General features: G+C 42.7%; 1 protein-coding gene across 5 annotated transcripts; it reads right to left on the reverse strand.

Annotated features, from left to right (window-relative positions):
• Positions 1-22249, reverse strand: cdk5rap1 (CDK5 regulatory subunit associated protein 1). 5 transcript variants are annotated; one of them, XM_031894129.1, is made up of 14 exons: positions 22187-22249; positions 11309-11575; positions 10735-10838; positions 10116-10150; positions 7385-7482; positions 5638-5848; positions 4752-4872; positions 4025-4255; positions 3633-3730; positions 3435-3490; positions 2620-2750; positions 1720-1869; positions 1020-1166; positions 1-274 (listed from the first exon to the last, which is right to left on the reverse strand). In XM_031894129.1, exons 2-14 carry the CDS (start codon positions 11553-11555, stop codon positions 194-196), a joined length of 1710 nt encoding a protein of 569 aa, XP_031749989.1. In that variant the 5' UTR covers positions 11556-11575; positions 22187-22249; the 3' UTR covers positions 1-193.
• Between the last annotated feature and the right edge of the window lie 1048 nt (positions 22250-23297).

A 23297-nucleotide genomic window follows, 5' to 3' on the forward strand; every position in this document is an offset into this window, starting at 1 on the left:
TCTACGTAAAAATACATTTATTTTAGACATTAGGCATTAAGAATACAGAAAAAAAATACAGAATCTGGCACCTTGCTCTGGTATTAAATATATCTGCATTTCTGACAGACTATAAAATAAATAAATACAAAAAAGTCTTTGTTTTGCTTATTTAAGAGCGCAGCAATCAGATTCCATTGTACTTCTTCAGCAATCAGCTGTACGCGGGAGATTTCTGAAGAGTGGTCAGGCCAAGCAAAGTTCCTTTTAAACTCTGGGAGCTGGAAGATGTTATCTGCAAAAAAAGTTCAAAAGTCATCCTAATCGGCAGGACAAAAGAAATGAAATAGAGTTTTCACTAACAAAACAATGTCTTTGTAAGACAGAACATACTGTACAGCTGTATTCTCTTGCTCCCATATGCAACTAGTCATGGATTCTTAAGCGGGCCATACATGGGCAGATTTCAGCTGCCGATTTGGGTATTTCAGACCGAATAGGCAGCCTATCTGCCTATGTATGGGCACCCCTGATGGGCCTACCTGACCTAAAATTAGTCAGACCTAGATTGGGCAGGTTTGATTTCCACATCGGATCGGGACCGCATCAGCTTGTTGATGTGGTCCTCGGTCCGGCGGCCCATATACCACTGTTTTAATTTGATTGTTTAGCCCTAGGGCCAAATAATCAAATTAGTACGATATTACCCACTTAAGGGGGCATATCGGGAGAAGAACTGCTTGTTTGGTGAGCTCGCCAAACAAGCAGATCTCACTATGCATGCCCACTTTTGAACTGTAAGTAGGGCTAATAGGTCAGTGTATGGCCAAAGTCTCAACAGGAAGCACATACTGCCAGACTAACTTATAGATAAGTGGTCAAATTGCTCCACTGTCCCCCCATTATTAGCATTTATTGTTGTTACAGTTACAGAAGGTTTAGAAAACTGTGGTGTAGCGTTATAGGCTATTTTGTTAGCATAATAAAAAAAAAGTACAATGCATAAAACAAAATTGACAATATCTGGAAGAGTTATGTACCTTCACCAAGACATAATCTCCAGACTGGATTCTATTCTGCAGGCTGTTCTCTTGGGCTAAGCCACCCACTTTTGGTGCTTCAGAGAATATCACCTTAGTATTTCCATCATTTCTGCCACACAGTTCTTCCGGAGAGCGTTTACTGGGCTGTGAAAGAAAGTAATGGAATACATGAGGAAAGAAGTTTGATAAAATCAACAAAAAGTTTCAATAAATCCTTTTAAAACTATAACAGTAGAAGAAATGCTTTATGTCTTGTCTGCCCTCTTGTAACCTACCATTATAAGGTTTGGAATAACTGACTATTCAGCAATATGCCCACCCACTGTTCTTTCCATTCACTTCAAGTTAGGCCTCTTACATATGGGTGTTTTTTTTAATGCATTTAACGTGTGTTCAAGAGGTTTGAGCACACCCAAGTGCATCAGGTAATTGATCCCATTATATTCTGCCTGGTGGTACTCAAGAGAGTTCAGAGTTACATTTTATTCCATTCATGTTTTATTGCGTTTATTTAGATTCAACATGCTGCATTTTCTTGTAATGAAGCCAACAGAATAGAGGGTCCCATTTGGAACTGACAAAAATGTATGTGCATTTTAAAATTGTATATAAACACAATATATCAGTTTATATGTTTAGAATGCTTATCAAGCTCATAAAAAAGTCAGTGTGTATGTCTTAAAGAAGACGTACTTACCCCCTCTACTAGCACCAGCTGGGTACTACCCACAGCTCTCTGGTTCACTCTTCCAGCTTCCTCTCTGAAAACAGCAATGAGCTCCGCTAACCTTCGTTGTTTTACCTCTTGGGGAACATCATCCTGCAGCCTGTGATATGCCCTTGTTTTCTAGAAAGGAGAATTAGCCATTTGAGTAAACTGTAAAAAAATATGTGGTATTTAATTTTCTCTTGATCTGAATGCTGAACAATCTTTATCATTTAAATGTACTCTAAGGGGCACATTTACTAATCCACGAATCCGAATCACGAATGGAAAAATATCATATTGGAAACGAAAATTTCGGAAGATCGCAAATATCACGAAAATGCTTACGGAAAAATCGTATTAGTCACGATAATATCGTATTGGCGATCCAAAAGTCACGAAACTTTCGTACCGAACAATTGTAAACAACGGTAAAACTTTTCCGATTTTTTCGTGCAAACGTCCGAAAAAGTCGTGCACCGTACAAAAAAGTTGTGCGGACACCCGAAAAAATCGTCGAAAATACGCTCGGAGCGTTCATGCTTTTGTAATTGTGCCCCTAAGTATTGATATGCTTCTCTAAGTATTTTTGCAAAAACCAGGCTTTTGGTTCTCTGAAAGTAAAAGAGCCACCATCCCTAAGTTTGGTGCATGAGATGCATAAAAAGGGTTGCTAGGAAAGACTACCGTTCTATAATCACTGCCACCAATGGAGTCTCAACAGAATTGAAAGCTTGCTATTAGAAGTCCAAAATTGCTAATATCTTAGGAATTACTAAATATATAAAATTAATGAAACTACAAAAGTGCTCAGAGTACAAATTTGAGTAAGCCTGCATTAATTTAGTGTTCGGTATAGATCACCTTTAAAATGGTACTTTGCTGTGTTACCTTTCTCATGCTGTAGGCGAACAGAAATGCAGCATTATAGGAGACTGTCCGTAAGAGTGACAATGTCTGCAGGTGATCCTCCTCTGTCTCCTCGCAGAAACCAGTAATGAAATCACTGCTGAGACTCACACCTAAAAAATGATTTCATCAATAATTCAAACATTCTAGTTACTAAACACACATGTTCTCCTGAAATTAAAAAACATGGGTTACAACTTATTTATTATAGTGCAGACAATTGCAAATTGCATCCAACTAGCCATTTGCTTCTACTGGTCTTGCACAGAATTTGTTGTTGAGTTACTGGGGCAGGCTGTATGTGAATTCACAGAGCCTCCAATTACCATTACAATAATGATAAATCACTCAAAAGTTCTTAGTTTTTTTTTTCAACTGATCTGTGGCAATAGTTCTGAAGGCAAAAGATGAAACCCTCACCCATTAACTTATTGTATCCAGCAGATTTCAAGCAAAGACTACCAGTCACTTGGAAGGTACAGAGGGAAAATTTAAAAAGCACAAGTAGCTAGTCCCATAGAACCTGAAGTAATATCCCAGGCTGACTAACCCCAAAATAATGACTAACCCAAAACATTGTGGTGGATCCCAAAAGAGGAATCTGTAGCTAAAAGTTGCAATGTGTGTGCACTAGTTCTTCTGTTCTTCAAACTCTTCTTAGTTACAACTGATATTCTACTTTCAACAGAGAGATTTCTTATGGTTCCCATAAAACATCTTACATACATTTACAAATTTAATAGAGAATAAAGCAACCTATTTTGGCTATTATTCAATAAGTTATCAAGGTTATTAACCTGGAATGGATTCCTGAATGTTCTGAATCAGATCCAGATAAACTTCTCTGCTGTATCTATGTAAAACAAACCAATGACAGTCAACAGTATTTTATTTTAATCTTCTAAGCTGTCCATAAAAACTGCATTCATACAATGGGTTCACACTTTGAAATCTGCTTGCAAATGACTTAAGATGATGCTTAAAAGTAAATGTACCCTCTTCTCATGGTCTCCAGAACTTTATTACTTCCACTCTGTGCTGGGATGTGGATTTGTTTGCAAATGTTGTGACGTTCAGCTATTAGTTGGAGAACCTACAATAAAATGTATACTGCTTACTTTAGCCTAAAAATACACAATTGTAAATATGTGATGTATAAAGGTATATTATTTCATTTGTATTTTTAATTTATGGATAATGGCTTTCCGGATAACAGATCCCCTACATGTATATTTTTAATATATTTTCACAAGACTCTCAGTTCCTGCTTCACATTTGTATAAAGCCCTTATATGAGCGGAGTGTATGTGTCAAGTGAAAAGTAAACTAAAAAAACAATATTACTGCTCAGAAAATAAGAGTAAGATAAAATGTAAAAGATTTTTACCTCATCTGGAAAATCTTTAGGATGGGGAGAAGTAAAGCGAATCCTCATTTCAGGGTCAATCTGAGAGACTTTATCCAAGAGATCAACAAACCTCAGGCCACCTTTTTTATGCTTGTATATTGTGCTAAAGCCACGGCTGAGGGGTGGGCTCTCAGCATTAGGGAACTGGGCTGAGGAAGTGTCACGATAACTGTTGACATTTTGACCAAGTAAAGTGACTTCCTTTACACCCTAAAAAAACAAAATAGTACTAGTAAGTTAGAAACCCCTTATTGCTTTTTGCCTATAATTCTAATCACCAAGAATCAATGTTTTTTGTTATTTCTTGAGCTGAACAGGGCAAACAGGGAAACTTAAGCTACTCCATGTTTTGTTCTTACAAGGTGGCACCCAAGGGCTGACCCCCAAAAGCTGCCACCCTAGGCACAGGCCCTTAGGTGCCTATATATAAATATGGCCTGTACTACAGTGGTTAGAAGGTTGGTGAAAAAGAAGGCACCTTCTTTATTTCCCTCCATTATTATTTTAATGTGAGCCATTACCTGAGGTCTATTTGTGCCTACATAGAATTCACCAGTCAATGACAGGGAAGAAATCTGGCATAATATATGCTATCTAATAAAAAAGAGGGATGGGATGTAGAGTTTCCTCAACAGAGTTAATTCAGTGACCAGTGAACCCGAACACAACTAAAAATAGATTAAATTCATTTTATGGAACCTCTCACCTGACTAGAAAGCATTCGGACTTCTTCTAAGATGGATTGCAAGGGGCGACTTCTCTCACGCCCACGAGTGAATGGAACGATACAATAAGTGCACATGTTGTCGCAGCCCCGCATGATAGAGCTATTGGAAAAAAAAAACAGAGAAGACAATTTTCATAATTGCCAATAGGAAGCTTTTTACATGGACAATTACCATCAGTAGTATGGGTATGTAAAGCTACAAAATTGCTTATTTGGCAATAGCTTTATTTTATCTTAAATTACTCTAACGTGCTTGTTCACATTTTAATTATCTTGACATAGATATTGCTATTCTGAAAATTTGCAACTGGTTTTAATTTCTTATGGTTTTTCAGTTATTTAGCTTTTTGTCAGCAGCTCTCAAGTTTGGAATTTAAGCATCTATCTGATTGCTAGGATCTTGTTTACCTTAGCAACCAGGCAGTGGTTTGAATAAGATACTGAAATATGACTTGCAGAGAAACTGAACAAAAACATAAGGATTAAAAAGTAACAATAATAATAAAATTGCAAGCTCACAGAGCAATAGTTTTTTGCCTACTGGGGTCACTGACCCCCATTTGAAAGCTGAAAAGATGCAGAACAGGAAGGCAAATAATGCAAAAACAATAAAAAAAAATGATGAAAACTAATTACAAAGTATATAGGAATATGAAATTCTATAACATATTACATTTTGCTTAAAGGTGAACAACCCCTTTAATGATACGGCAAAGCCATATCCTTTAGTGTCAGACGATCATTCTAAAAATATTAACTTCCATACATTGTAATACCAGTTTGTACATTTATACATTGCCAATTCAAGATGTCCTGCAATAACAGAGCTGGGCAATGCAATTGTCACAGTAACCTCTGAACTTACACAAAGGCAGATTTGCTGCTGGCTGATGTATGCACTGGCAAGATGTCTGCATAGGTCTCATCTACAGAAAGAAGCACATTAGCCACCTGCTGTCCAGTTTCTGCTACTGAAAGTAGTCGCGGGAGATCTCGGTAGGCATCTGGACCAGCAACTAAATCCACAAGATTTTCTTTATCCAGAATCTCCTGTTTCAGCCTTTCAGCCATGCAGCCTATGGAAAAATGCAGGGATAAAGATACAATGAAGTCTACCAATTTTCCTCAACTTTACCAAAGTTGCTTTCTGTTTTATTCAATGACTTTTTAACAAGTCATAATTATATCTTTTTTTTTTCCAAGAAAAAATGGGAACTAACACTAAGTTAAAATGTTGACCCACACACTGATCAGGTTAATGATCCAAAACAGCTGCTTTAATGTGCTTTAGGATTTCTAATAAACTACTAATCTGCTACTAATATGTGTGTGTTGAAACCTGATGTGCATACTGGTCCAGGACTGCAGGCTTTTACGGACCCTGAGCTGCAACAGCATAGGATCAGCAGCAGTCTAGCAAGGAATTACAAGCTACAAAGACAGAGGCAGTGTAAACCAACATAACCAATAAGTATTAAAAAGTCCATTAAAGATACTGAATACACTGAGACACTAAATACTGGATACAAACATAAAGGCATACTTAATACATACTGATTATGTACCTTTCTGAGATACATACATTACGCTGGTTACCAATGGTTATCAAATGCAGAAATAATTTGAAACGGATTTGTGTGTTTACTCTGGTCTAATATTACATTTTGTTTAAAGGGGAAGGAAAGGCTAAGTCACTTGGGGGTGCTAAAATGTTAAGCACCCCCAAGTGACTTGAATCGCTTACTCGTGCCCCGGGCTGGTGCCCCTGTTAGGAGAAAACAGCACCAGCCCGGGGCACATGGGGCGATGCACTTCCTCCTTCCGGCTTCGTTTCCCTGAGACTTCAAGTCCGGCGCATGCGCAGTAGAGTGAAAAAGCCGACTTCTCTGTTAAAGTTCGGCTTTATCACTCTACTGCGCATGCACGCTCAGTGAAGCAGGAAGCGATTGCTGCTACCCCGGGCTGGTGCTGTTCTCTCTGTACAGGGGCACCAGCCCGGGGTAGAAGGTAAGCGATTCAAGTCACTTGGGGGTGCCTAACATTTTGGCACCCCCAAGTGACTTAGCTTTTCCTTTCCCTTTAAAGATTAGAAATTAAAGAAATGCCAAATATGAGTGGAAATCCTTTTTCAGATTGCTATAACTGCATGGTTGGGAACAGCTTTCCTCCTTTCCATTTGTACTTTACCAGCTGAGAACAAAACCAGAAATAGTGGCCTGGCTTGAACTGAACTAAGGCCTGTAAGTACTCATGGGTGTATTTCACCAGGCCCTCATCCTTGTTTTCTTAAGTTTGTATAAACATTTGAGTACCAGGTTAAGAATGCCTCAGCCACTAACAACTTGCTACAGCTAATTTGTTTTCCTAGTACTGTAATATGAGTCTTGTAACACTGGTTCCTCTATTCTTTCTTTCCTATTAACTTTCTAACATCTGAGGTGTGTAACTTGGGTTACCGACAACAGGCAACTAGTGGAATGGTGTTACGAATTTCTAACATAGCAGTTGGGGAGGGGTAGGTGCTTTAACATATGCTATAATGACAGAGAACTTAATATCATTTTTTAAACTAACACCTCTGTGGGGCAGTCAAAGATCGCATAGAGACTTACCTAATAATCCTATCCTCATCCTGCTGGTTTTGCTTCGTTTTCGCTTTAGTGCGGCAAGCTGCTGTAGTCTGTTCCATATTGTCTGTTCAGCCTTTTCCCTACAATTAAAAACCTGGGTCATGTTTAGTTTGAAAAGTATTGCCTAACTGTGCAAGTTTTAGTTGTTGCCCTCCCACTGTAGACCTACAACTTTCAGTCAGGCTGTAAGTGAATTTGGGAGTCCAGCAAGTATCTCCTAGGTCACTGGTTGGTCGTACAGCTCTAATTTAATGCCACCTTTTTACCTTTGAGTAAACATATGCTGTTTATAGAGAAGCAGAAAAACTAACTGAAAAAGAATGATCTTTCTTGTAACAGCCCTATGGTGGGTTTCTGCCATGATAAAGATGGCCCCATGTGCCGATGTGCACAGCACAGCATCCAACTGATCCGCTGAAAACTCTATGATTTAACCAAATGACATTTAAAAATGGCAGAATACATTCCAGAAGAAATGTAGATGTGGTGATAGTTGCACAGCAAGGCCTGTTATGTGTATGGATTGACTATACAGATATTCTGACATGTAATAACATGCTGTCCCTACGATTTTGGATAATGTATAAAAAGAACTCACATTTATGGATGTCTGAAAAATGGGAAAGGTATAACTCTAGTGACAACTGCAGCTCTGTGACTACGAAACAGGCCTGAGCATTCACAGGAAACCATATAGACATAGAACTGTGAGAGCAGGAGATAATGTGACCATCTTAGTGGGCCAGCTACAAAATAAACATTATACTAGGCAGTTGATTTTAGAAACAAATTAGTTTTTCTAAGTAAAAGAATAAAAGGTTTATATTGGTAATGTCTAACCTTTATTCATGCACACAGAGCTAATTATTCCAAATTTTCAAATACTCTATGAGCCATGCATAACTCTTTAAAATGTATGTGCATGTATACAGAGTTAGAAAAAGGAGTAGGCACCAGAGGCATGGACTAAAGCACAATTGGAAAGGAAGTGGGAACAGCAAGGCGAGGGAGGGTGTGGGGCTGGCGGTACACCAAGCTAAGTAGTAGTACCTTTGGCACCAATACTATTTGGCCTGGCTCTAAAGGAATGGGATGCAGGCTTAGTGATTTTCTTTATGTAATGGAACTTACCAGGCCCAAACTTGAATTCAAAATAGGCCCTGGCATATCAAGTAAACAAAAGCCCAAACAGACCCCCCCCCCCCCATCAGTCCCTCTGGCATTTGCCAGAATCCACAGATTGCCATTCCAGACCATAACTCATATTTTACAACACAGGGGTACATTTTTCTTTTAACAATGCACATGTACTGTTGAGCCATGTAAGCACCAATTATATCAGATGACATCATGTTTATGAGGCTATATTTTACAGGTCAATCATGGCTTCAATAAATGGTGCTTATTGGTTTCAATAGTTAGGGCTAAGTGATGACGTGTCATCTATGTGTATTATTAAAATAAAAATGTAACCACTAATTAAAAAATGCAAGTTACCTTGGAGTTAGATTATAATATGCCTTTTAGTGAAACTGCTTGCTTTGTGCTACAGGACCAATATCATAAGAAACTGAGTAACCCCTATAAGGATATTAGCAGCCAATAGGCAGTCCCATAATCTTTATAAAAACCTAACGGTGTGCGCACCTGTGTCTTTATATGGACATGAACCTACTCATTGACTTGTAAGAAGTTCATTGCTTACAATATGTGGACATCTCTATTACATAGTTACATAGGGCTGAAAAAAACCAGAGTCCATCAAGTTCAAGCCTTCCAAGTAAACCCAGCACACACAACCTATACTTACGAATCTATACACTCACATACATAAACCATATATTTATATATACCAACATCAATACTAACTGTAGATATTAGTATCACAATAGCCTTGGATACTATGCTTGTTCAAGAAATCATCCAGGCCCATCTTAAAGGCATTAACAGAATCTGCCATCACAACATCAGTCAGAAGGGCATTCCACAACCTCACTGTGAAAAAACCCCTACGCTGCTTCAAATAGAAGCTCCGTTCCTCTAATCTAAGGGGGGCCTCTGCTGTACTGATCCTTTTTATGGGAAAAAAAGAACATCCCCTATCTGCCTATTATCCCCTCTAATGTACTTGTACAGAGTAATCAAGAGAAAAAACTCCAACCCTGACAGTCTAACTTCATAGTTTAAATCTTCCATCGCCTTTACCAGTTTAGTTGCACGTATCTGCACTCTCTCCAGCTCATTAATATGCTTCTTAAGGACTGGAGCCCAAAACTGTACCCCATACTCAAGGTCAGGGTTTACCAGAGACCTATAAAAGCAAAATTATGTTTTCATCCCTTGAGTCAATGCCCTTTTTTATACAAGACAGCACTTTATTTGCTTTAGTAGCCATGAGTATAATTACTTGTATATTTATCCCTGTGCCCTTGTGCAATTATGTGGTTATGACATGCCTTATTATTTACAATGTGTGGACATTATCCCTTATATTAAGTGAGAGATACTCAGAGTTCCATTACCTAAATATCTTGTGCATTTTCTAATATTGTGATAATTCACGGCAAGGGCACATAATTGCCTATTTCTTAAAAAATGGCAGATCTGATCCCATACCCTTATATTCCTAGGGTAAGTCTTGGTAAACAGTAAAAACTGTAATAATTAGAATACGCAGCTAAGGGAACAAAACAAAACAATGGCTTGTGTTTACCTGACTGAGCAAGTAACCAAGAGAATCACATCAGCCTAAAAAGAAATGAATAAAAAAAAAATCATTAGATTAATGTAGATCTGACACATCTGTTGTCATTATACATAATGAATCATTATATTTTTATGGGTTCTTATCATTATACATAAAACAGAAAAGGACAGTTTAGAGATTATCAGAATTGAAAGAAATCAGATTGCAAAGTGGGAAAATTGCAAGAGAAAAAGATTGTCATGAGGACAACAACAACAAAATCAGGTCTGCTGGGACACAGTTGGGAATGTAACTACATGGATACAGTTTGTTAAAGTGATAATAATAATATAAACGACAGGCAGCAATACATTACATAAAATACTTTGTTCTGCAGTCTTCTTGTTCTCTGGTGTCAGACAGTAGGACTTTCCTTGGTGCCCATCCTGTGAACAGCTGGCAGACATAAATCGCCATGCCAATTATTATAGTGTCTTTTCACGGGCAGTGCACCAGAGGAGTTCCACTCTGCAAACAGAAACAAAAGTTTATAATAGGGGGTATTTTATTTAACTAGATTATATGGTTTAGCATAGCTTTAGGGATGGTTACACCAATATAACCTCATGCTTTAAAAACCAGTTACCTCTGCCTCTGTGTAAGTTCGGACATAACCATTCTGTTGCAAAATGGACCAGGCTATCTCTGTATCATTAACATTCATCTGGCAGCCATAGGTCTCCAAATATACTGGGAAATTATAAAAAAACAAGCAAAATATCAAAACACATTAAACTGTTAACATGAAGTAAGAATATAACATTTTTATGGGTTTGTTCATTTTAAAATGAGCTTTTAGTATCATGCAGATATCAAAATTCTAACGATTGGCATTTTAACTGCCATCTGATTGTAAAGGCTTATTTACCATAGTAACGAGGTAGCATTTAAAGGGAATGTGCTCATTCAGTTGTGCTTATGTAGAAAAGATGCATAATGCTGAACTTCCAAAAATAAATATTTTTATATATATATTTTTTTTTTCTAAACAGATATATATTTTAAACAGAAACTAGATTCCAGAGATTGAAAGGAAACCCTGATAGTCTGCCAGTGCTTGCAGGAAATGGAACAAGTATGTCTGTAAAAAAGATATTTATATTTATTTGTGAAAGTTCAGATCAGTTAACTTTCATTCAGAGGCAAAGCAGCATACATACTTTTGTTATTCCGTGATGGTGAATATGAAGGTATAATATAAGGAGGCGGGTCCTCATCATCAGTTGAGGATACTGTTTCAGCAGGCTTGTTGTTGACTAAAAAGTCTTTTAATTGCGGCCCAGTTGCTAACTTTGAAGTGAATTCCTCTTTTCTCTTTAACGTTTCTTTAGAACTGGAAGTAGTAGAAAAAACACACCTATGCCACTGCCAAAGCCTAGCTCTGGAAAGTAGCCTGAAGTACTTCATTGCTCCTTGAGTCCATAGACCTATATGAAAAACATAAGCAGGAGAGTTAGTTATGTAGACTAAATCCTGCAACATGCAGAGCACTGTGGGTGCAAGGCAGCACTGTACTCAATGCCTGCCATGTGCTATATAGAAATGATTGAGGCCTATACAGAATTTGTCCCACAGGGCTCCAGCACTCGTACCTATGGGATTGGTATATAAAGCTGACAGTTTTGTACATGCTCTGTTTTGACCACACCAAAAGTGTCTCTCCAGCATAAAAGAGCACAGTGAGTTGCAGCTCTCTCCTTCCCAACCAAATCCCTTTTCCTGGTCATCCCCAGGCAGCATGTCAAAACACACGGGTATGCACTCCTCTGTCAGCTACAGCAGAAGAAAACAACCACGGCCCCAATCAGCATAAGTACCTCCCCAACACCGGTCTCCTTCGTCTTTGTTTTCTTCTGTCAGCTGTTTGGGGGAGGGGTTTGCACTCACTGATCCCAGCAGGGATCCGATTACCGGGTGCAGTTCTCTGCAGCTTCTCTCCACCCGAAGCCCATGCCGTTATCAGCTCAGGCTGTGTGTGCTGGGAACCCTGTGCGGTGGGGGTTTTCCTTGCCGTGGGCAGGTCTAAGCACAGTGTGCTGCTGCTGTCTGGAGGCGACTGCTGATGACATCATAGAGGTGTGCACCTGTAGTTAAGTTGTGCATGGTGCTGGCAACTTTGCCCTTAGTAGTGTGCTGTTCAACATGGAGCCAGCTGCCTCTAAACGCGCCGCTTCTAGGACTTCAGGGTGAGTGCAAACCCACTTCAATTTACCTCCCTTTTTCCTATCTCCGAAAAGAGCTGCCTGTATATTTATATCACTATTTTTTTCTTAGTGATTCTGTCCCTGTGGAGGAGCCTGTGTCTAAAAGGGATAAGCATCATGGCAAAGAGGATAAGGAGTTAAGGATGTGTAAAGCGTGTGATAATTCTGCTATCAAGGGTAGAAGATTATGCCAGATATGTTTGGAGGAGTATGCTACCAGAGACCTTAGCAAGAATTTATCTGCTACTCCTGCTCTCTCTCATGCTAGTTATCCTGAGAGACCCTCCACTTCTGCTGTCGCTCCAGTGGATCAATCCATTATCAGAGACTGGGTTAGAGAAGCAGTATCTGAAAGCCTAAAAAACCTTCCGGGTAGTAAAGAGCCATCTGCGCAGTCTAAAATTGTATTATCTTCTGGGGATGAAGGTGAATGTTCCTTTTCTGATGAGGAGGATGATGATGAAGATGAGTCTCAGTGTTTTGAAACTAAACTTGTTCCTTCTTTAATTAAAGCGGTGAGAAGAACCCTTAGTCTGGAGGTCCCTCAGCCTGAATCTTCCATATCCTCCCTTTTTTCTAAGAAGAAAAAGCCATTTTTTCCTGTGCATCCTGAAATTAAAGACATTATGAATCAAGAATGGGCTAAAGGTCCTAAAAAGACCCCTGTGGAGGCTAAAATTGCTCAGTTGTATCCTTTTTCTCTGGAAGATCTAGAATTATGGGAGAATCTTCCCACTGTTGATGCCCCGGTGGCACGCTTATCAAAGAAGACGGCGCTTCCAATTGACGATATTTCAGCCTTAAAACACCCGATGGACAGACGTATGGAAACTGAACTGAAAAAGTTATTCATGACGGCTGGGGCAGCTTGTAAGCCTTCTGTGTCCATAGTTTCAGTTTCTAAAGCAATTTCCATTTGGGCAGACAACATTGAACAAGCAGTTCTGGAGGATTCTCCTAGAGAGAAGATTGCTCAAGCCCTTTTAGATCTCAAGAAGGCCGCAGAGTTTTGCCTTGAAGCTGCTATTGATCTTTCTAGATTATCGGCTCGTAATCTTATGTATTCGGTTGCTGCCCGCAGAGCATTATGGCTTCGCTCATGGTATGCGGATACCGCCTCCAAAAATACGCTGTGTAAATTGCCCTATGAGGGTAAACGATTGTTTGGTAAAAGCCTAGATGATATCATTGCAAAATCCTCAGGAGGAAAGAGCACCTTTTTACCGCAGACCAAACGATTCTTTGACCCGAAGAAACAAAATGACAGATATTCCTCAAAGCGGAGGGAAGATTCCAGATATTACAGACCTGGCAGAGAGTTTAAGGCACCTTGGCGTTCTGGTCAGTCTTCTTTTTTTCGGGGCAACAAGTCTAAGGGTCCAAGGTCCCCAAAAAATCAGCCCAAGGCCCAATGAGATGAGGCCGGCCCAGACAGCCCGGGTAGGTGCAAGGCTACTAAAATTTCATCAAGTCTGGGCCAGAGAGATAGAGGACGAGTGGGTGCTGTCAGTAGTGTCGAGAGGCTATCGGCTAGAGTTTTTGGAAATACCCAGAGGAAATCATTTTATCCAAACAAAGTCAAGAGATTCAGATTTTTTCGTTCTTCAGGAGTACATTTCTCAGCTTTTAGCCAAGGGGGCTGTCACTCTAGTTCCGCAACATCAAAGAGGGCAGGGCTTTTATTCCCCTCTTTTCCTTGTAGAGAAAGCATCCGGAGATCTACGTCCAATCTTAGATTTAAGGAGACTCAACAAGTTTATCAAGCCCCAGAGGTTCAAGATGGAGTCCCTCAGTACAATAAAAGCGGTAGTGCATACAGGGGATTGGCTGGCATCCCTAGATTTAAAGGATGCGTACCTTCATGTTCCGGTGGCAGAGGAACATCATCGGTACCTCAGATTTGCCTGGCAAGAGCAGCATCTTCAATTTCAGTGCCTTCCTTTTGGGCTAGCCACGTCACCAAGGACATTTACCAAGGTTCTAGTCGTCCTGGTAGCAAAGATGAGGAGGGAAGGTGTGGAAGTCTACCACTATTTAGACGACCTTCTCATTGTGGCGAGAGAAAGATCCACCCTCCTGCATCATGTAGCCTTGGTCAGGAATACACTGACCCGCTTCGGGTGGTTAGTGAACGAAGCCAAGAGTCAACTGGAGCCCTCTCAGACAATTATTTATCTGGGGGCACTTTTCAACACCAGGATAGGTATGGTGTCCTTGCCTCAACAGAAGATCCTGATGCTATCGAGGAGAGCAGAGCAGTTGATGTTTACTTCAGTCCTGTCGGCCAGAGAATACATGGCTTTTTTGGGTCTCCTAACATCCACCTTGGGTCTTGTGAAATCACTGGAATCGTTATCTTCAGGATTGGTCTCAGATGATTCCCCTGTCTTGGAAGGTGAAGAGACATCTCTCATGGTGGCAGAGTCCCAGCAACCTTCGCAGAGGGTATCCCCTGGCCGAGCCCGAATGGGTGGAAGTCTTCACAGATGCCTCGGGTCAGGGTTGGGGAGCGCATGTAGAAGAGATGGCGATTCAGGGTCAGTGGAGGTCGGACTTGTCTCATCTCCCATCCAACGTCTTGGAGTTGAGAGCGATTCGGGAAGCCTTGGAAGTCCTCAGACCAGTCCTATCAGGGACTTCGGTGAAAATAAGATCGGACAATATGTCAGCAGTGTCCTACATAAGAAAGCAAGGGGGAACAGGCAGCAGCAGATTGATGAGGGAAGTCAGTCCTATCATGAATTGGGCTCAGAGCAATTTGTTGGAGATAACAGCAGTTCATATTCCGGGGGACAAGAATTATCAGGCGGATGCCTTAAGCAGAACCTTGTTCCAGAGAGGAGAATGGGAGCTCAAAACAAGCATCTTCCAATGGATAACCTCTCTGTGGGGCCTTCCCCATATAGACCTCATGGCTTCGGAGAAGAACTACAAGATCAAACATTTTTTCTCCAGAGTCCCATCAGCTCGAGCAGTGGGAATCGATGCCTTTTCCCAGAACTGGCGGAACCTCTGGGCTTACATCTTCCCTCCATTCCCGATCATCTTCAAAGTTCTGAGGAAGATTCTTGTCTCTCACATGGACGTGATAGCCATAATTCCAGATTGGCCACGCAGGCCATGGTATCCCCTCCTCAGACGATTATGCATTTGTCAACCCCTGAGATTGCCTTTGATGGAGGATCTCTTAATGCAGGGCCCGTTTCTTCATCCGAATCTCAGCAGTCTCAATCTTGCGGCATGGAGGTTGAGAAGTCCAGACTTAGGCGACGGGGATGCTCTGACCAAGTGATTAATACTCTGTTGAAGGCCAGGAGGCCTGGAACGTCTAATACTTACCATAGAATATGGCAGCGGTTCGTTTCCTGGGCCAGAGAGAAGAATCTTGATCCTTTGCAACCTTCTACACCCATGATTCTGGAGTTTCTGCAAGCAGGCTTAGATTACGGGCTAAGTTTAAGTTCCTTAAAAGTACAGATCTCTGCCTTGTCTGCAGTGTTAGGAGAAAGGTGGGCTGAAGACCCCTTGATAGAGCAATTTTTCAAAGCCGTTTTGAGAGTGAAACCTCCTGTAAAGAAATCCTCTCCACCTTGGGATTTGCCGTTGGTCCTTCAGGCTCTTTCAGCTGCTCCTTTTGAACCCATTGATCAGATTCCTCTCTGGTGGTTATCCCTCAAGACGGTGTTCTTGGTGGCCGTGACTTCAGCAAGAAGAGTTGGGGAGCTGCAAGCTCTGTCTGTAGATCAACCCTATACCATTTTTCATGAAGAAAAAGTTGTGTTAAGAACTGTTCCGTCCTTCTTGCCTAAAGTCCTCTCAAGATTCCATGTTAATGAACCTATTATTTTACCAACCTTACCTGTTGAGAATGGGCAGAGTTCCTTGGATGTTAGGAGATGTCTTCAGGTCTACATCGACAGGACAAAGTCCTTAAGAAAGTCTCAGAGACTCTTCGTGGTACCGGCAGGGTCAAGAAAAGGAGAAGCGGCAGCAAAGTCTACTTTGAGCAGTTGGATTGTTAAAACCATCCTTCAAGCCTACAAGGAACAGGGCAGGTCATCTCCTAGAGCGGTGCGAGCTCACTCAACCAGAAGTATTGCAGCCTCTTGGGCAGTGGAGGCAGGAGTTTCGGTAGAATCCATTTGCAGAGCAGCTACTTGGGCTTCCACTAATACCTTTATTAAGCACTATAAGCTAGATGTATTGTCTGCAGCAGATGCTCAGTTTGGGCAGTCTGTTTTGTCTGTGTCTCAAAAATAAATGTCTTGCAATCATCCCTCCCTGTTTATTGCTCTGGTATTTACCCGTGTGTTTTGACATGCTGCCTGGGGATGACCAGGAAAGGGGAAAATTGTTTCATACTTACCGTAATTTTCCTTTCCTGGTCATCCCCACGGCAGCATGCCCGCCCTCTTAATTTTTCTGTTCATATTTTTCAGCTTTAAACTAAGACGAAGGAGACCGGTGTTGGGGAGGTACTTATGCTGATTGGGGGCGTGGTTGTTTTCTTCTGCTGTAGCTGACAGAGGAGTGCATACCCGTGTGTTTTGACATGCTGCCGTGGGGATGACCAGGAAAGGAAAATTACGGTAAGTATGAAACAATTTTCCCCTTTTCTTCTCACTTCATTTATTCTCTACCCCAGATTTCTTAAAATGTGTTTGATGAAAGAGAGTGTAGAATTGACCAGACCAGGGATGACACATTTGGCCAGTTTGAATATATTTCATTATATGGACAAATAATCCTTGTTTTGGTTAAAGGAGAGGCATTATTTGTAGTACAGGTATGGGACCTGTTATCCAGAATGCTCGGGACCTGAGGTTTTCTGGATAAGGGATCTTCCGTAATTTGGATCTCCATGACTTAAGTCTACTATAAATCATTTAAATATTGAATAAACCCAATAGGCTTGTTTTGCCTCCAATAAGGATTAATTATATCTTAGTTGGGATCAAGTACAAGATAGTGTTTTATTATTGCAGAGAAAAAGGAAATCATTTTTAAAAATTAAAATTGCTTATAATGGAGTCTATGGGAGATGGCCTTTCCGTAATTCAGAACTTTCTGGATAACAGGTTTCCGGATAATGGATCACATAACAAAAAAATAACCTTAAACTGTTTAGATTTCAGTTTGGGCGCTATCTGGAAATAGTTGGTATGTTCTCCGTGTCTGCGTGGGTATTCTACCTGTATTCCAGTTTCCCTCCACATTTGAAAAACATACAAGTGGCTTACTCTACCCCTGATAAAATTGACCCTACCATGTTCATACATGGTAGGGTCAATTTTATCAGGGGTAGAGTAAGCCACTTGTATGTTTTTCAAATGTGGAGGGAAACTGGAATACAGGTAGAATGTGATAGGCACATTCAATTGTATGCTCCACTGGTGTGGGGACTGATGTGAATGATGTATATTCTCTGTAAAGTGCAAAATGTGTCACAGCTATATCACATAATATATAAATAGCAGTATATCAGGATTTGGCTATGATTAAATTAAAATGTGCTTAGCATAAGCTTCAAGGGAATTGCCACTGGTACCAAGTACCACAAGGGCTACTGCTTTAACGGAGACTGTTATAAACAGATGATATGCAAATGAAATTGCTGGGAATAAGCTATAATACATGCCCCACAGTAAAAGGGGGGGAAGTTACAGCTTGACTGAAGGCAGGTCCTTTTCTCTGTGGGCATTTCTAGAAAAGTGAATCTGCTGCCCTCCATTTCCAGTGTGTTGACAGGAGTATGATCAGCCTTCAGTGTATACAGTGGATTTGGCAGGTAGGGTTCCACCTTTTCTGGAAAGAATACCAGCCTTCCTATTGGAAGGTGAAGGAGAATACTTTAGCAATGAAATACAATGGGTACTCATGAGGCTGATCCAATGCCTGCCAGCATACACACATTAACACTGCAGAAGGCAGCAGAACAGCTGGGACAATCTGACAAAGTTTGTTAGGGCTGGGAATAGAGCAGTGGTTCTTAACCTTCCTAATGCCGCGACCCTTTAATACAGTTCCTCATGTTGTGGTGACCCCAAACCATAAAATTATTCCTAAGACCATAAGAAATATGAGTTTTCCGATGGCCATAGGCGACCCATGTGAAAGGGTCGAGACCCTCGTGTTGAGAACAGCTGGAATACAGGGAGACAGGGGGTAGGACTTGGGCTGCTACTGCAGAGTTCTGTCTCATAGTTATGACTGCTCCCTGGGAGACAACGAAAGGACATGCCAGTACATTTATAGGAAAGGGTGTAAAATACTTGAATATGAAGCTGACACATGATGCAGAGCTATGCACCCCCTATATTTTCAGGAGTTAGCACCCTGCCACCCCATAGCATTCTCATGATTTTTCTGAAAACTCCCAAAATTCTGTGCATATTCTGGGTGTGCATGCTCAGTGACATCACATTAAGCCAGGTATACTCAAACTACGGGCTGTGGGCCAGATCAGGCCCCCCAAGGTGATTTACTTGGCCCCCGCTGCGTCCTCACCCCTGGCTACTACCTGTCTGCTTCATTGCGGTGACATGACGTGAGGATGCAGCAGGGAGTGGGAGGACACAGCGGGGAGCGTGAAACGGGAGTACGGAGTGAGGATGCAGGAGCGACCCGTAGTTTGAGGACACAGCAGGAAGTGGGGAGCAGGAAGCGGGAGTGGGCCATAGTTTGAGGATGCAGCAGGGAGCTGGAGCAGGCCGTAGTTTGTGGACACAGAGGGGGGGGGCTAATTTGAAGATGCAGCAGGGAGGGGGGGCCGTAGTTTGAGGACGCAGCAGGGGGGGGCGTAGTTTGAGGACGCAGTGGGGGGGGGGCGTAATTTGACGACGCAGCAGGGAGGGGGCATAGTTTGAGGACGCAGCAGGGAGGGGGGGCGTAGTTTTGAGGACGCAGCAGGGAGGGGGGGCCGTAGTTTGAGGACGCAGCGGGGGGGGCGTAGTTTGACGACGCAGCAGGGAGGGGGCATAGTTTGAGGACGCAGCAGGGAGGGGGGGCCGTAGTTTGAGGACGCAGCAGGGGGGGCATAGTTTGAGGACTATAGTCCTGCCCCCGAACAGTCTGAGAGACCATGAACTGGCCCCCTGTTTAAAAAATGTGAGGACCCCAGCATTAAGCAATTGCGCATGTGCGGGTAGCAATTTTTCAGCTTCAGCAACACATCTGTGAATGACGTCACTTTCGGGGATGCTCGCTCGATTATGACTTTGCTTCCGGTCTTCTAACAAATTTTCACCGGCGCCAGCCGCCGGTCAGTGTATTTTCAAAGTTGACAGCTCCGCATGATGATGAGTAAAGCTTTCCTTGTACACAAACCATGCTTTGCCTCCACATGATGTTTATGTCTCTGGATGATATGTATGCCTGTGTATGTGTGTGTGCCTCAAGGGTGATATGCACATGTTTATTCAGACTAGAATACCATTTAAATACTCCCTAGAAGGGCTGCAGTGACAGCTAATCAGTGTAAACACTTCTCTTTCACTGTGGCTGCTAAATGTAAGCCTAAAGGGACAGTGGGGAACATGCAAGCATATGCCTCAATGCAGTCTGAGCTACACCAGGCACATAAGCAGCACTACTTTCACAAGTAGAGGTATAGTGTGAGAATACTCTTAAAAAACAAACAAACACATTTCTTGTGGAGTTACTACTACCTGCTCACTGCCCTGGCTGCCTGGGCTCTCCCTGCCGCACTTCCCAACTCCTGAGGCACCAGGCTGTGCTTCCGGTTCCTGCTGCTGATGGGGGAGGGGTTAGGGAGGGAGACACAGAATGTAAAACGAGAAGTGGTCTGAGCTGCCTCGTTTAGTGCGCGGCACTGTGGCGCAGAGTTGCTTAGTGAGACAGCGCTAGAGGAAACCGGGGGCAAACGGGTGGGGGCCATAAGCTCCAGCGCTACGTGCTGTTGCTTTTCTTCATGACATTTTTATGGCTAATTTCTCGTGTGGGGGAGTTTGCAGCTTATTTTGAGGGATCTCCTGAGGGGCTGCCACGTTTATGTTCGGGTGTGGCTGAGATTATATTTGTGTGTCGGGGCAGCCCGCCATTTTGTGCTGTCCTTCAGGCTCTGCTCCTTATGCTGATCAGATCAGGCAGTGGTGTAACTGCGGCACAAGCAGAGCCTGTAACACTGGGGGTGCAGGGGGAGAAGTGGGCTCTGACGGCCATGTGGCAGTTGTATGTTGGGCTAGATGTAGGGGTAAGAAGAGGCACCTGCCTAGGGTGTAACTATGAGGGGGTGTTTGGCAGGTACTTCTTTTGCCAAATCCTAGTCTGGGATCTCTGCGCCATGTGTGTGTGCCAACTATATATATAAACATTAATACTAACTGTAGATATTAGTATCACAATAGCCTTGGATACTATGCTTGCTCAAGAACTCATCCAGGCCCCTCTTATAGGCATTAACAGAATCTGCCATTACCCCATCACTAGGAAGGGCATTCCATAACCTCACTGCCCTCACCGTGAAAAACCACCTACGCTGCTTCAAATGGAAGCTCCGTTCCTCTAATCTAAAGGGGGGCCTCTGGTGCGTTGATTGTTTTTATGGGAAAAATGAACATCCCCCATCTGCCTATAATCCCCTCTAATGTACTTGTACAGAGTAATCATGTCCCCTCGCAAGCGCAGAGAAAACAACCCCAACCATGACAGTCTAATAATAGAGAAAATCAAAATGTAAAGTGCAATTTACTTATTGTAAAGTGAAATTCAATGGCTGGGGTTCTGTAAAATTTAACTAGGATTAGGGTAATAGTTAACGAGAATGTGCATACTGCCTGCTATTACTCTCTATGGTAATAACAAGTGTGACATTTACTGGACTGTGTCTCCTAAACAGGCTTTGTTGCAAACATAAATTTGAAGATGCAGCAGGGAGGGGGGGCCGTAGTTTGAGGACGCAGCAGGGGGGGGGCGTAGTTTGAGGACGCAGTGGGGGGGGGCGTAATTTGACGACGCAGCAGGGAGGGGGCATAGTTTGAGGACGCAGCAGGGAGGGGGGGCGTAGTTTTGAGGACGCAGCAGGGAGGGGGGGCCGTAGTTTGAGGACGCAGCGGGGGGGGGGCGTAGTTTGACGACGCAGCAGGGAGGGGGCATAGTTTGAGGACGCAGCAGGGAGGGGGGGGCGTAGTTTGAGGACGCAGCAGGGAGGGGGGGCCGTAGTTTGAGGACGCAGCAGGGGGGGCATAGTTTGAGGACTATAGTCCTGCCCCCGAACAGTCTGAGAGACCATGAACTGGCCCCCTGTTTAAAAAATGTGAGGACCCCAGCATTAAGCAATTGCGCATGTGCGGGTAGCAATTTTTCAGCTTCAGCAACACATCTGTGAATGACGTCACTTTCGGGGATGCTCGCTCGATTATGACTTTGCTTCCGGTCTTCTAACAAATTTTCACCAGCGCCAGCCGCCGGTCAGTGTATTTTCAAAGTTGACAGCTCCGCATGATGATGAGTAAAGCTTTCCTTGTACACAAACCATGCTTTGCCTCCACATGATGTTTATGTCTCTGGATGATATGTATGCCTGTGTATGTGTGTGTGCCTCAAGGGTGATATGCACATGTTTAATCAGACTAGAATACCATTTAAATACTCCCTAGAAGGGCTGCAGTGACAGCTAATCAGTGTAAACACTTCTCTTTCACTGTGGCTGCTAAATGTAAGCCTAAAGGGACGGTGGGGAACATGCAAGCATATGCCTCAATGCAGTCTGAGCTACACCAGGCACATAAGCAGCACTACTTTCACAAGTAGAGGTATAGTGTGAGAATACTCTTAAAAAACAAACAAACACATTTCTTGTGGAGTTACTACTACCTGCTCACTGCCCTGGCTGCCTGGGCTCTCCCTGCCGCACTTCCCACCTCCTGAGGCACCAGGCTGTGCTTCCCGTTCCTGCTGCTGATGGGGGAGGGGTTAGGGGAGGGGTTAGGGAGGGAGACACAGAATGTAAAACGAGAAGTGGTCTGAGCTGCCTCGTTTAGTGCGCGGCACTGTGGCGCAGAGTTGCTTAGTGAGACAGCGCTAGAGGAAACCGGGGGCAAACGGGTGGGGGCCATAAGCTCCAGCGCTACGTGCTGTTGCTTTTCTTCATGACATTTTTATGGCTAATTTCTCGTGTGGGGGAGTTTGCAGCTTATTTTGAGGGATCTCCTGAGGGGCTGCCACGTTTATGTTCGGGTGTGGCTGAGATTATATTTGTGTGTCGGGGCAGCCCGCCATTTTGTGCTGTCCTTCAGGCTCTGCTCCTTATGCTGATCAGATCAGGCAGTGGTGTAACTGCGGCACAAGCAGAGCCTGTAACACTGGGGGTGCAGGGGGAGAAGTGGGCTCTGACGGCCATGTGGCAGTTGTATGTTGGGCTAGATGTAGGGGTAAGAAGAGGCACCTGCCTAGGGTGTAACTATGAGGGGGTGTTTGGCAGGTACTTCTTTTGCCAAACCCTAGTCTGGGATCTCTGCGCCATGTGTGTGTGCCAACTATATATATAAACATTAATACTAACTGTAGATATTAGTATCACAATAGCCTTGGATACTATGCTTGCTCAAGAACTCATCCAGGCCCCTCTTATAGGCATTAACAGAATCTGCCATTACCCCATCACTAGGAAGGGCATTCCATAACCTCACTGCCCTCACCGTGAAAAACCACCTACGCTGCTTCAAATGGAAACTCCTTTCCTCTAATCTAAAGGGGGGCCTCTGGTGCGTTGATTGTTTTTATGGGAAAAAAGAACATCCCCCATCTGCCTATAATCCCCTCTAATGTACTTGTACAGAGTAATCATGTCCCCTCGCAAGCGCAGAGAAAACAACCCCAACCATGACAGTCTAATAATAGAGAAAATCAAAATGTAAAGTGCAATTTACTTATTGTAAAGTGAAATTCAATGGCTGGGGTTCTGTAAAATTTAACTAGGATTAGG

This window comes from Xenopus tropicalis, chromosome 10 (genome assembly GCF_000004195.4).
Source record: "Xenopus tropicalis strain Nigerian chromosome 10, UCB_Xtro_10.0, whole genome shotgun sequence".
Taxonomy (NCBI): Eukaryota; Metazoa; Chordata; class Amphibia; order Anura; family Pipidae; genus Xenopus; species Xenopus tropicalis.

Excerpts from the sequence above, each read along its gene's own strand:
- cdk5rap1 (XM_012971798.3), bottom strand. The coding sequence starts at position 11,888 with ATGCTGCCTGGGGATGACCAGGAAAAGGGATTTGGTTGGGAAGGAGAG. Across the intron at positions 4,873-5,637 it reads AGCAGCAAATCTGCCTTTGT|CTCTATCATGCGGGGCTGCG; the intron begins GTAAGTTCAGAG and ends TTTTTCCAATAG. Across the intron at positions 1,167-1,719 it reads AGCTGGTGCTAGTAGAGGGG|CCCAGTAAACGCTCTCCGGA; the intron begins GTAAGTACGTCT and ends TTTCTTTCACAG.